At 36.6% G+C, this 14,696-nt stretch overlaps 1 protein-coding gene across 1 annotated transcript in view; it reads right to left on the bottom strand.

Moving 5' to 3' along the window:
• Positions 1–14,696, bottom strand: part of ADGRV1 (adhesion G protein-coupled receptor V1) — a 295,225-nt gene that overhangs the window by 219,388 nt on the left and 61,141 nt on the right. Inside the window, exons 30-38 of the mRNA XM_059834045.1 lie at positions 14,253–14,468; positions 12,106–12,321; positions 10,707–10,951; positions 10,327–10,508; positions 8,776–9,587; positions 7,189–7,398; positions 2,767–2,897; positions 2,396–2,495; positions 1,150–1,329 (exon numbers count right to left, since the gene is read on the bottom strand). Coding sequence (XP_059690028.1) covers positions 1,150–1,329; positions 2,396–2,495; positions 2,767–2,897; positions 7,189–7,398; positions 8,776–9,587; positions 10,327–10,508; positions 10,707–10,951; positions 12,106–12,321; positions 14,253–14,468 — 2,292 coding nt within the window. The remainder of the gene's footprint in view (positions 1–1,149; positions 1,330–2,395; positions 2,496–2,766; positions 2,898–7,188; positions 7,399–8,775; positions 9,588–10,326; positions 10,509–10,706; positions 10,952–12,105; positions 12,322–14,252; positions 14,469–14,696) is intronic.

Raw genomic sequence — 14,696 nt, 5'->3', positions numbered from 1 at the left:
ATACAGCTTAATAAATCTAGTTTCCTTCCCAGGCAGATTGACATAGCCTTCAATAAAGAATAAAATTAGGGGGGACACTGATAAATGTTACCAAGGGGAAAAGTTAGACATAATTTTTTTATAATAAAGCCAGCCATGCCTCACTAATCTGCCAGGGTAAGTCAAGCTGCAAATTTGAAGAGAGTGATCCTGGAGATAAAATGACAGATGAAGTTCAAAGCTTGTTTGTATGAAATTAAATATAAGGTATAAAAGAATCTTAGTTTTAATAAATAATGATGGACTTAAATTAAAGAGATCTTATATTTACTATAGATACTTAGCTTAAAGCATTAATTTCCTGAGTAGTGTTCTGAAAGTAAATTAGATACTGATTGATATTAAAAAAGAAAGAGGAAAACATAGATATGTCATTAAAATGCCTCTACAAATCTGTGGTGTGTCCAGATCTTGAATATTCGTTGTAACTGGTCACCTCAAAACAGATACAACAAAAGAAACTAAGAGGGATTATAACTGATGTCTAAATATAGTCTAAAAAGGTAAGTAAGAAACGATTGCACATGTTGTCTCACAATATAAGTTGAAATTCTCAGGCAACAAACACAAGAAAATATTTTTGCACACAGCACATTATTGAATTCTGGAATTAAGTACCACTTAATTTTATGGCTGTTAAAAGACAAATGGATTTAAAAGGAATAAGAAATTCTTAGAGAAGACGTAAACTGAATTCAGTGGTCTGAATGCAACTTTTTCCATGGGACATTCCTAAGCTGCCAACTTCTGGAAGTTTAGAGGGCAAATATGTGGGAACAATCATTCCGTAGAAGCTCCTTTTGTCATATGTTTTTTATTTCTTCTGGAGAGACTAACACTTTGAGACAGATTCATTAGACATAAAGGTAGGAACCCTAACAGTCAACTAGTTATGTCACAGCTCCCAGACTCCTTGCTGTGGAAATGAGGGCTATGGCTCCAGTTTTAACTAAAACTTAGCTTCCAAGCCTGCAGTAAGAAGCCTAGAAGTTCTGAAAATATCAACTGTACCCAAGATTTTTCAAAATTTCCAGCCTCCCTGTCACGGCTTTCATTTGCCTAATGATTACCAAAACAGAACTTCCCTTCTCTTGGAGTCATTATACAAACCTAGAGATCCAAATTCTCTGTTAACAAAAAGCTGCACCGTTTTGTTTTCCTCTGGCATTAAAACTACCCTGGATGGGGAAGCAAAATTCAAGACTCCATGTGGTTCATCACTAGCTTCTACTGTCAGAACAGCTTCATATCCTTGACTATCCAAAACAGCAGCACCTGAAGAAGAAACTCCTGCAAAAGAATCAATGAGCTACCGTGAAAAAAATGTTAGGCAACTAATTTTTTTGTCTTATATTACCACTATTATTACATTCAAATGACAGTAACAGTGCAAATGAAATTAAAGCAAACACATCATGCGCTCACTAAAGTTTATAGATGGTGTAGAATGTAGATATATATTTACTTTCTATAACAAATACAGGAACATAAAATAACAACAGAAATTGTATGCATACTAAGTATAGAGTCACAAAAACATATTAAGAAATAAGAAAACTTAATGGGCCAGTGCCAAATATCAACTTCCCTGAACTTCCTCTATCGTAAAAGGAAAGAGAAAGTTTTTCCAGGAATTAACTCAAAAAGTTAAAATTATATTCAACTTCTCAGTCATTCCATTAAGAAATTACTCCTTTTTCCAAGTGTTGCCTTGATGAATAGTTGTTGTTGTTGTATTAATTTATGCTTATCCTGATGGATTACAAAAGTCAACAAATTATTCTGGCCAGTTGGTAAGGCACCTTAGCAGCAACACAATCCACGTCAAGTTAGTTTGGTGTTTAGACATTAATTTCAGTTTAACAAAGGGTATTTCAGAAGGGATGCAGTTTCATGCTTCTTTTCTCATTATAATTTGAATGGCAAGAATAAAATATTCTGACCTCCTTGAATTCAGAGACAGATCAGAAAGTCAGCTTGCAGCATGACAAGATTGCTTTAAAAGATAAAAATATCCACTTCTTTCATGGCAACTGTATCCAGAACACATTAGTAAGCTCAAGTTTGAGTTCAGTTAAAGGGAAGCAAATAACCACTAAATTAAACAGGCAGAGTTAAATCCGGTTTAAAACCAATTAAGGAAAATGGCAAAGACACTGTGGGGTTTGTATATATATATACACACATATAGACATAAGAATCAAGGCTGTTTCAATAAAATGTGAATGAACTTTGCATAGTTTACACCAGTTGCAGTATGCTTCGTCCTACACTTCCAAAATGGATTAATATGGATGAAAATATTACACTACTAAATAGTAGTTTTAATATATACCAGGCTATAGTTGTGCATTACCTTCTGTTTTGATGTTGTATAGGATGATCTGGTATTCTTCTTTTTCTTCAGGAATATGGTCATCCAGCAAGTGAACATACAATGTTGTATTCAATGTCTCCTATTTGTTTTATTGACAAATTGATTAGTCATTATTGTATAAAATACAAGTGATACCACTGTATCATATGTATTTTGAACAACACCTTTAAGAAATGTAAAGTTAAACTATCAAAACCTGTAAGCTCCCTGAGTTTAGAACTCCAAGAGTAAAAGAGCAAGTAAATAAGCAGATCAAGAAATGAAGACTGCCATAAAAGCACACTCGTTTTCTCAGCTTAGTTCTAATTACAATATTCTCTTGTAGCAATTAGCTTTGCTCATGGACTCACCTCAGGAAAAAAGAGTATTCCAGAATAGTTTTCAAAATTTTGTTTTACGTTATGCCCAACTATCTTCCATTCAACAGTAACATTTCCCAGTCCTGGGGCAGTTCTTACAATGTGGAATTGCAGCTGTTCTCCTAGGAGCAAAGGATAACACGCAATATTTTGGGGTTTCCTCACCTACATATCAATTATAAAAATAAGAATCCAAAAACATGTGTCACAGTTAAAACAATTTTTCTGAAAGTCATTAATATTTTTAATAGTGAGCGTCACAGTAGTTATGTATCACATTTGTTTTTAATACTGAAACAAAAAACCCAAACCTAAACACTTTCCTCCTGGGTTTTCCTGGTTTTAGTTCACTGTTGGAAAGAACTGTCAAAATATGAGGGAACCTGGTACAGATGAGTAACTTCTAGAAAGTAAATGCCCATCAAAACATGCACAAACAGAAGAGAAATACCTGTCTGTGAACTACACAAAATAGTAGATGTTGTATATACCAGCTGTAACACAAATAATAGTTTTCTACAACAGCTAACAATTGTAGTGTCTTGTGACTTCATATAGTGCATGCAGAAAGTGACTTCATATAGTGCATGCAGAAAGCAAGCTCTATTTATGTGAGTTTGAAATTTTTAATAATTTATTCTAATTTCTGGGATAATCAGTATCAATTGACAATGTGCATCTGTAAGAAGCAATTATGGTATTTTTCACATTTGTAACATTTAACCCAATGGGCACTTTAATCAAACAGAGTAAACGCCTTAGAAATCTTTGTAAAATTTATATATTTTATATAATATTAAATATTTTTATAAATTTATTAAAAATCTATAGTTTATATAATATTAAATATTTAAAATACAGGCATGTGAAATTAAAATGTTATATCAATATGAAATAGATCAGCAGGTAAAATTAGTGATATTATACAATACATTCACATTAGAGAACATATGTTTATTTATAATATGTAAGTGTATTGCATCTGTACGTCAACAGCATTTTTCATGTGCAAGGAATTTAAGTTTGCCAGTATGTACAGAGTTGCACTGGCTTTCAAAGACATGAAATATGCAGAAATCTGTAATACTGAAATGCTTGGAAATAATAATACATGAGATTTCTTTTTCTTACTAAAGAATGAAGAAAACCAAATAAAAATTTGTCAAAATTTATTTTACTGATGCAGTAAAATATTCAATGGCATAAAGAACTTGGCAGCCCAGACAGTCTCTCTGATTATGTAATGTAAAGAGCATCAAGTTAGGATGCTAGCTGGCTAGTCTAGTATATTGTATTGCAGGACAGTATTGTATAGCTGAAACTGGCAGGAACAATTTGAACATCTTCTAGAGAAGTTCATTTTTTTGGTAAGGAAATATTAGAGAGATGCATGTATATTGGCTACCAATGAGAGAGATATGAACAACTAATTTCAAGAGACCTTAATATAATTAATCAAAATACAAAATTGTGAAGAAGTAATACAAGAATTCTATACACCCATTTTCAAATAAGTAGAATTAGTATGTGCTAGTCAGCCTCGACATTTCAAACTTCAGTTAAGCCTTGGAGATGTACCAGTTCATATCTTCATCTTAAGTTGTTCCATGTTGTTTCTAAGAGAATAAAAGAATTCAAAATTCATTGACATCACAAGGATTCTGCTTCTATAGTCAGATATCTGAGGATACGCTGCTAGTTTACAGATTCCCTGGAGGCTAATTTATTGTATCATTTAACACTGCACTGAAATCCATTCTACCCTATTTGAGAATTTTGCACATCCATTGCAAACAAATATTTACGAGAAAAATTATTACTTTAGTACCACTACAGAAAGCATAATTTAGACAAAGCTTATTTCAATACAACACTATGCAATACAATTAATTTTCACTAAAGACTGGGACAAAACCAGGTGGCCAAGAAGGCCAACGGCATCCTGGCCTGTATCAGAAATGGTGTGCCCAGCAGGAGTAGGGAGGGGATCGTGCCCCTGTACTCGGCGCTGGTGAGGCCGCACCTCGAATACTGTGTTCAGTGTTGGGCCCCTCACTACAAGAAGAACATTGAGGTGCTGGAGCGTGTCCAGAGAAGGGCGACGGAGCTGGTGAGGGGTCTGGAACACAAGTCTGATGAGGAGCGGCTGAGGGAGCTGGGGTTGTTCAGTCTGGAGAAGAGGAGGCTGAGGGGAGACCTCATCGCTCTCTACAACTGCCTGAAAGGGGGTTGTGGGGAGGGGGGTGTTGGTCTCTTCTCCCAAGTGACAAGTGATAGGAGAAGAGGAAATGGCCTCAAGTTGTGCCAGGGGAGGTTTAGGCTGGATATTAGGAAAAACTCCTTCACTGAAAGGGTCGTCAGACCCTGGAACAGGCTGCCCAGGGAGGTGGTGGAGTCCCCATCCCTGGAGGTATTCAACAGACGTGTGGATGAGGTGCTCAGGGACATGCTTTAGTGGTGGACTTGGCAGGGTTAGGTCTACAGTTGGACTTGATGATCTTAAAGGTCTTTTCCAACCTAAATGATTCTATGATTCTGTGAAAACACTTTATGATGCAGAAGCCTGTTACACTGTAATCTGAACACTAAGAAGAAAATTGAAGTACAATTCATCTTAATTACAGACCCCAAGTAGTTACTTACTGACCCATGTTTCTTGGTCAGCTTTACCAAAATCTTTGGGATGCCCATCCAGAAGGAATTACTAATACAGGTAGTAATTGATTTCTGAAGATTGAAAGTGTTATTAGGCTAATTTCACTATTTTGTTTTAAGTTTTTTAATATTTAGCCATGTCATCCATATCTTTAGATTTCTACATTTATCAGGGAGAAAAAGGGAACCTCAGCCATCCTCCTCTTCTGCCTTATTTCAAGCTACTGCAGTGCATTTTCCTCTAATACAGTGATGGCCACACAATTGTTGCATGCCTCTGCCTGTACTAAAATGTTACCCTTGCCCTCAATAAGGTGATAAACAATATGCATAGCTTGAAAATAATACAGATTTGCTTGACAGAAATTGTCCAACAAGACAATAAATATAAAAGATAATCCTATTTGGATTTATGTCCGATAAATTTTGTTTTCAGAACAAAAAAACTTGGTACTGGAAATGAAATACACTGAAATCATCTAAAGACCTTAGCTCATTCTTTGGTTTTTTATAAACAGGAATTAGTTTGGTTGGTTATTCTTACTGTAAGACAATGCACTATTTTTCACAAGCTGGAGGAATTGGAATCAAGTAATTTCCAAACTAGAGCAGAGTATTTCAGCTCCAAATCGCCAGCATTTGCTAGCATGCTATGAATAATATTTAACCAGCGGAAAGTATTCAGGGTCATCGTAACCTTTGGGAATTAGACACTTCGAATTAATTCCTTGTGCTCATTAACAGCTCTTCTTAGCCTGTCAGATTGCAGCTGGCTTGGAGGAATAAAGGATGAAAACTGGGCACACACTAGCACAGAATTATTGCAAACCATATCTAGATAAAAAGCAAAAGGTTATGATGGCCTTTCATTTCTGGAAAAAACCAGAACACGTGTGGTTGGGAAAGACTTTTTTCTTCAAACAGCAAATACAATGCACACATTCCTGGACAGCAAATTTCTGTTCTGTTAACTTTCCCTGCCCATCAGTTTACACGTCAGAGAAATACGATACTGCAATACATTGAGATTCCACCAAAGACTGCCGAAAGCAATCACCATCAGTACTATTATTATCCTATGCAAAACTGCATCAAACCTTAGCTCAAACACGCAACGTGCTCTTTTAAAGCACTGTCGAAACCTTTGGTCCATATCAAATTGTTATTGTTCTTTCTCAAATATCATGACTGAGTGACGACAGCAAGACTGCTACATTCCTGAATTAGCTACCATAAAAAAGCATAAACAGAAAATTGTAAAACAGCTGGTTATTGAGTCAGAAAGAGGGAAGATGTGACCCTAATCTTTCTGTGAGAATATTTTCTAGAAGATTTAAAGTGAATTGTAAATCACTGATAGATTATATTCAGTTATGACTACTAATATGTGTGTATAATAGGAGTTATGTACAGTTCTGGAATATAGTATAAATTAATAAGACAAGAAATGCTAAAATGAGCTTTGAAATGCAATACCAATAGAAGCAAAGCATTATCTTTAGAAAAAAGGAAAGCACAGGTAATGATACATAAAATGGTTATGGAAATGATGCACTCATCCTTTCCATAGACTTTATTTAAGTGCTATGCTTGCAAGAGTTAAAAATTAAAAGAAATATGTGCCAAGCGTTATTATCTGCTTGCTGGCATTCTCTGAACAGTGATACAAAACAATCACTGTGAGTCATTATCAACAGAAAGCAAGGAGATGGAAGCTAATGTTACACAAACTGAGTGTGGTGAACACAAAGAACCCACCTTCACGACCAATAACAGATCTTGAGGCTGTTTGGAAGCTAATAATCCCTGCCACATTGTCACTCGCCAGAATAATCACCGTGACAGTGTCAAAACTGGGCAGAATCCGACTCCCTCCTTCAGTGTGGACCAGGCTGATTATGATACTTTCATTATCCTCTGGCTCTGGATCATCTAAAATGGTCAGCGTGACCATCTTTTTTGTTTCCCCTAGAAGAAGAAGAACATATACATACTTCTGTGTGCACATGGAAATCACCTTTTAAAAAGACTTAACCATCTCCTTTTGTAGGAAATACTTAGAAGATGTAAAAAAAGGACATGACTCATATTTATTCATTTACTTGTCTAGAAGTTACTGAATGTCATTATGAAGTTTTATTCAATTACTACTGAAAAGTTACATTAAGGAAATGTAATTATCAAATTATTAAATATACTGTGTAGAAATTAACAATGTAGACATAATTTCTAAATGTCTAGAATTCTTTATTTGCATTATAAGTGCTCTGATTTTGAAATTTAACTTAGAAAAGGGGAATATCATTCTTGTAAAAAAATTACCAAGTGCATAAGTTCTCTGATGAACTATATACACAAGTATGTACACTCAATTTGAATATATTTACTGGGCCAGGGAATACATTAAAATGGGCTGTCATTGTGTTAGTTACTTGTCTTCTGGATTGTCGATGTGATAATGTACAGAGCAAATATCGATTACCAGTCTCTATAACCAGTTTCAATTTACAACACAATCCTGTTGCTCAGTGCATGTGCATAACCTGTGTTTTATGATTACGAGAATATCAGTTTACAAGAAACACATACTTCTTGCTACACTGTCTTTCAAAATATTTTGAAAACAATTTCTACTAAACTTATAACCACTATCATAATTACATGTCAGCCTTAGAATCACTGCTGGCAGCCCTTCTGTTGAGTTCAGATGATTTAGCAAGCTAGGTAGCACACTAGAATCCTTACTACATTCCCCTAAATTGCTTTCAAAATAACTGTTCAGTCAACTCAGACTTTGAAAATATAAAATATATCTGTCATGCTGCGTGGTACTTAAGTAATGTCTGCCATTGACTTGTTCGTCCTGTTTGCAATTTTTTTTAATATGCTGTTATGTTACGTTATAAAATCAATACAATCTCAGAATCTAAAAAGAGATGTCATGAAAAATTAGTACTGTACCAACTGAAGGTTAACAAAAGGCCAGTTAGGCCTGATTCTCATTTTCATTATACTTGATATAACAACCATCTTCAGCATTATTATTCCTTATTTATTTGGTAAAAAGGTAATCTTTATAATGCACACTGCAATATTTCTTAAAAAAATACTTAGGTATTTATGCTTTTCATCTTTTTTTTAACTACCACCATGTGTGTTCTGCAACATAATGCTATATGCTAATGAACTATATTCTTTTGAGTATGTATCATGAGCATTCAGGGAGGTTTAGCCTAAGAATAAGACATCACTTATCAAAACATCCAGAGGATTGAGTGCTTGTCAGATTCTTTTTGCTTTTCTTTAGTTTTATAAAACAGAAGTTAGTGCAAAACCTTGCCTCACCTTCAGCGAACACCAGAATCTCACCAACACCTAAAAAATCCAAGTTTGGAGTAGCAGTTCCACCAACCACACGCCATTCCACTGTCACCTGTCCCAGGCTGCCTTCTGTCCTATGTATCATTAGCTGCACATTGGTCTGAGGACGTTCTTCTACTTCAATATACAGACCTTTCTCTGTTGCATTGGGACTTACACTGTAGATCTTAAATACTCCAAAGGCATCTCCATTCATCATTATGATAACTGTGGAAATATTTGGCTGTCCTATAGTTGGTTGATTTTTTAAGCTGGCTGAGATGTTCATTAGTTCAACTTTCAAAAGGGTTATAGTGAATTTCTCATCCAACTCTGGCAGACTGTCAGGGAGTATGGTAACTGTGAGATTTGCAAACTCTTCCCCTTCCTGCATTATAGCCCACTGTCTTGTAATAGGTTCGTAATCACTACCAGCGATGGCTTGTGCGCTAAAGAGAGCAGATGCACTGGTGATGTTTTTCTTGTAGGTCCAGAATCCTGAAGCGTTAGCTAAAGGGCTGATCTCTGATGTCAGCCAAAGGCAGAAAGGAATCTCAGAGGCACTGGAAAATGTAAAGGCTGAACACACTTGTTCTTTTAGGCACTGAGTTGCACAGGCATACAGTGGGTCACTTGCTGCCGACACGTTCACTCTGGTCTTGGATGGTTGGTCAGGAATTCCTTGTACAGGAGACTCGTAACAGGCCAGGATATCCTGACCTTGCTCAATGGCAAGAGCTACAACGTCAGTCTCAGAAGTGCTGTAAAATACCTGCAGCTGACCAAACCTTCCCCCACTAAAAGACATTAAAATAAAAAAGTAATGTTAGTTGATTAAGTATGGCTAATATTCTGTCTGTTTCTGGGTTAAGAATAAAAGCGAACAAAATTGACTGGCCCTTTCTGAATTGGTGAAAAGTTCCAAACAGCTAATTAAAGAGGATTGCCTTGAAGCTAGTACCAGAATAACTGAGCTGTCATTTTTTGTCGATAGCAAGTTTGATTATTTATAACTCGGGTGGCAGTCTGTTAAGAATGCATGTTTGCTAACACTTGTTTCTAGGAATTAACTTAGTCTTTTTTAGGGCTGGCAAGGAAGAAAAAGCCTGTGCTGCCCAACCTTGTAATCTTTCCTCCTAAGTGTCCTCAGGTTATCATATTGCATGCATAAACCCCATTTTCCTTTTCCTCTTTCTTTTCACCCCACAAGGGTTGAACCATTTTGTGCTCCAGTTCAAATCACAGGAGCAGGCTGTTGTGCAGCTTTAAATGATTTGATGATTAAACAGGCAAAATGAAACTTCAAGTACACTGTGTACATTAGGTTTACACTGAACATTACAATGTACATGACATTTAAGTTATGTACATTTCTAATAAGCAGACATCTAGTTCAAAACCAATGTATATGAAATAAAAATGTGTTGAGCTGGCACATCAATAAAATGATGCAAATACTTATACAACAGGAAATTATAGCCAAGACAAAAAAAAAGAAAAAATAATAGATGTAAATAAAGCAAACATTATACAAACCTTCGCCTGACTGTTACATTTGCAAGCAAATTTCTTTCTAGTGGCTCCTGAATTCGATATAAGGATTGATGAAAGAAAACTGTGCCATAAGGATTATCATTGGCAGGTATTATAACATTTGCCACGCCATCTAACCCAATAGCACCACCATTGGAGGCCTGAGTTAATTCTACATGGACAATCTCAAAAAGAAAAAAAAAGAAAAAGAAATAATGCAGCTAAACAATTTTTTGGTATTTCTAACAATAATCACAAGCAAAGAAAAATCTGAACTTCTTGCACCTTCCTGCCAGAACATTCCCTGTTTTCCTTTGCGCACATTTCTATAACAAGTTAAAACTCTTAATACTATTCAAGAAAGATGTAACTGCTATACTTACTTCTTCTATTTCTGGAACATCATCAGCCAGGATTTCCAACAGCAACATCTGAATGGCTTCCCCAGGGGCAAAAGTAATATTACCCAAGGCGACCTGCAAGTCAGCATCAGCAGGATGTCCATTAATGGTAGCAACCCACTGAACAGTAACATTACCAAGTGTCCCAGCATTGCGGATTATTGGCAGATTTATGGTTACTGATCCAAATTCAGGCTCCTCCACGGTGAATTCGGTAATCTGAAAAACTGAAGTACGGCACAGAGAGATGTATTTCATGAACAATGAAATTGAAGGTAAATATATCAACTCCTGAAGTACACAGTTTAATTTCACTTGATCGCATTTACTTGCACAGGTGCATCATTTTTAATCAGTATTAATATTTTCATCTACAGAGGAAATTAACATGAAAATTAAGCCCTCATCCAAAAGTTTATTCCAACATACCTATCGTTCAAGGCTAAGCATGAGCTGTTTCTAAGCTCTTGAAGACAATATTCCCAGCAAGGAAACTCTTTAGCAATTTTCATGTCACTTACTGAAGAAGTAAGTTAACATATTCCACCTAAAATTGTTTCAAGTAAAAGTCTTCCTTGTATTAATATTTTAGTTTTTACAAATTAAGTTAATTAATTACCCATCTGGAATTATTTACTTTTGACACTTTTTCTTTATTTCCTCTACCTTCTTCCACTGACAAAATGGAACAAGAGGAATTAAGTAGGGTAGTGAAGGGACAAAAGAGTAAGTCAAAAGCAAAGGCAGGAAAAATACACCAAAAAACAAAGAACAAACAAAAAAGATAGATTTCTAAAATATCATTAAATTTTTGAAATCACCAAAACCCTTCTCAAAACTCATGTAATGAAAATAAATTTGGAAAGTATACACAATTCATTTTATTGATAATAACAGGCAGAAGAAAAACTAAAGTACTTGACAGAAAATAAGAGAATGTAATTTAATTTTTCTTTATATTTTTCAATTTCCCCAGATTTTTAAATCTGCTTTGGCTGATTATCTAGTAAAACAAAGGTATTGAAATATTTAAGCAACAGATATTAGAATGCAGATTTTGTCTTAAACCTATTGCAGAAATGCAGCACTTAGAATAGATAAAAAAATAAAAAAGCAAACTGAAGTCCATCGATCTCTATTGGGAGATTCCAAAATCTTGCTATATCAACTGACTAATACTTTTTTATTATATTGAAGCACCATTAATCCTTAATTACATGTTTTAATTTAGTTTATCTTATCTTTTCCCTTACTGTCTCCATCCAGGCTTCCTCTTTGTCTTTTGAAAGTTTTTATTCAGTTGCCCAGTAACAGCTCACCCACAAATCTGCAGTAAAAATGTTACCAGTAGAGAGAAAATATGCAAATAAGACTCATTTACCAAAGGATCCAAATGGGTCATCAGAAGCCTCAATAATTATGATTGCCCTGGTCAAAGATCCAAGCAAGGCTCCTCCTGTTGTTTGATTCAGCAGCTGGACATAAAATGACTCCTCAATTTCAGGATGGATATCATTAATTATATAAATTGGCACAGCTTTACTTGTTTCTCCTTCTAGTAAGACAACATCTGATGAGGCTACACTGTAGTCCTCGCCTAAATGTGTAGATTAAAAAAACAAAACAATACAAACCACAGAATATTAATGCACTATGGTTCAGTGTATCGAACATCATCAGTAATACTTATCTTCCCTTTTTGCTCACACATGTATTCCTCTGTGTTTTTATGTGGTTTTTTTCTTTATCTTCAGACACAGACAAGAGTCTTTTTTATTTCCCATTGCCTTTTAGATATCTAGATGGATTAAAATAAAACTCGGCTGGGCCAAAACAGAGATTGCACTGTTAGACCAAGAGGTAGTTACAAAAGGTCCATTATTGTCTTCCATTGACAAGGTGTATTGGGTTTGCGTGGCAAGGTTTTGGTAGCAGGGGGGGTAGCAGGGGGGGCTACAGGGGTGGCTTCTGTGAGAAGCTGCGAGAAGCTTCCCCATGTCCAATAGAGCCAATGCAGCCGGCTCCAAGACAGACCTGCCACTGGCCAAGGCCGAGATAATCAGCAACAGTGGTAGCACCTCTGGGATAACATATTTAAGAAGGGGGGGAAAACTGGGAAACAGCAGCCGGGGAAAAAAGAAGTGAGAATATGTGAGAGAAACAGCCCTGCAGACCCCAAGGTCAGTGAAGAAGGAGGGGAGGAGGGGCTCCAGGCACTGGAGCAGAGGTTCCCCGGCAGCCCCTGGTAAAGACCACGGTGAGGCTGTGCCCTGCAGCCATGGGGGTCCACGGTGGAGCAGATATCCACCTGCAGCCCACGGAGGACCCCACACCGGAGCAGGGGGATGCCCGAAGGAGGCTGTGACCCTGTGGGAAGCCCACGCTGGAGCAGGCTCCTGGCAGGACCTGTGGCCCTGTGGAGAGGAGCCCACACTGGAGCAGGTTTGCTGGCAGGACCTGTGACCCCACTGCGGACCCACGTTGGAGGAGTCTGTTCCTGAAGGACTGCACCTGTGGAAAGGACCCACGCTGGAGCAGTTCGTGAAGAGTTGTAGCCTGTGGGAGAGACCCCACACTGGAGCAGGGGAGGAGTGTGAGGAGGAAGGAGCCACAGAGACAATGCTTTCCGAAAGATAAAAGTGAACAGAAGCACCTTTGTCAAAGTAGATTTTAGTAAAGGGCACATTTTATGTGTGGACCTCACTTTAGGCAAACTTGTCTCTAAGAATGTCTAGATGAACAACTGTGATACACTACATAATGGTTCTGCTTCAGAAACTTACTGAAAGCTTACTCTGACATTAATCTAGCTACACACTTATTTAGAAAAGTCTGTTACATAAAAAGGAAACTAAAATACCAGTTCTCAGAGCATGTACCACCTGTCTATTCAATTTTGGACACAGCTGAAATACAGTTCGTTTGATTTACAGCTGTCTAAGTGGTTTTGACCCTGCACACTTCGTAAGTTTGCTCCTTTCTTTATGTACCTTCTCTATAGCGAGGACCAACCAGAGAACTTAGCCTCCCATTTTTAGAAGTTCAAGTCTTCTTGGGTTTTGATTGGGTTTTGCCCACTTGTTTTACAGCAGAGTCCCCAGCTCTCACTTCCTCTCCAGTAAACTCACCTAAACAATGCATGGTGGGTTTAAATATGTACACAGAACTAAATAGTAGCTACATATACTACTACAGTATTTTTTTATTTGTATTTATTTTCTTTTTTTTGAAGAGGTGGTGGACTGCTAGGTAAACAAACACCCCAATTCCTTCACTCATTTCTCTTGCTAGATTCTTCAGTGGTGATGTCTCAGAGCTTTTTAAAAGCTGATGCACAATCTCTCCCATAGGGCTTGGATTCCTATTTGATAAGCAGAGTGTGTAAATGTCTCACTACTTTTTTTTTTTTTTACTTGTTATACAATAGTGCATTCAATACACACTTGTTTGCTTTGACTGGTCAAAGCATGTAGTACGCTCTTTCCACTTTAACACAGAATGCATACTTCTGTTATTCTGATTTCTTACCAGCTGTTGCAGTTATTGGCATGGCTTTAAATTTCACAGAAACATCTGCAAATATTCCCCCAGTTCTGGTCACATTAATGATTGGTCCAACATAATTTTCAGCAACTCGCACAGCTGAAGCTGAAAGCTGAAGTGTTCCAAAAGCATCATCATTGGCATTGATAATTACATGAGCTATTGTCTCACCCACTAATCCAAGTCGAGGAGAATTTACAACTGAAACGTAAAGAAAACTTAGTGAGGGTGTGCCTGAGATGCTTGCTATCTATAGCTATAGAGTTCGTAGGCACACATGTAAGTTTAGTGGTTAGTTGCCAATATCTTTCAACAAAATCATCTTTTTTAGAATTGGAAAAAGTATAACTACAAACTGCATCAACATACTTTTGGTGTTTTAATTATATTATGGCTGAAAAATTCCAGTTTTTACTAACTTATTATGCT

Source organism: Gavia stellata, chromosome Z (assembly GCF_030936135.1).
Source record: "Gavia stellata isolate bGavSte3 chromosome Z, bGavSte3.hap2, whole genome shotgun sequence".
In the NCBI taxonomy this organism is placed as follows: domain Eukaryota; kingdom Metazoa; phylum Chordata; class Aves; order Gaviiformes; family Gaviidae; genus Gavia; species Gavia stellata.
Note: the sequence above shows the minus strand (reverse complement) of the source record. Positions and strands in the feature narration are given on the sequence as shown.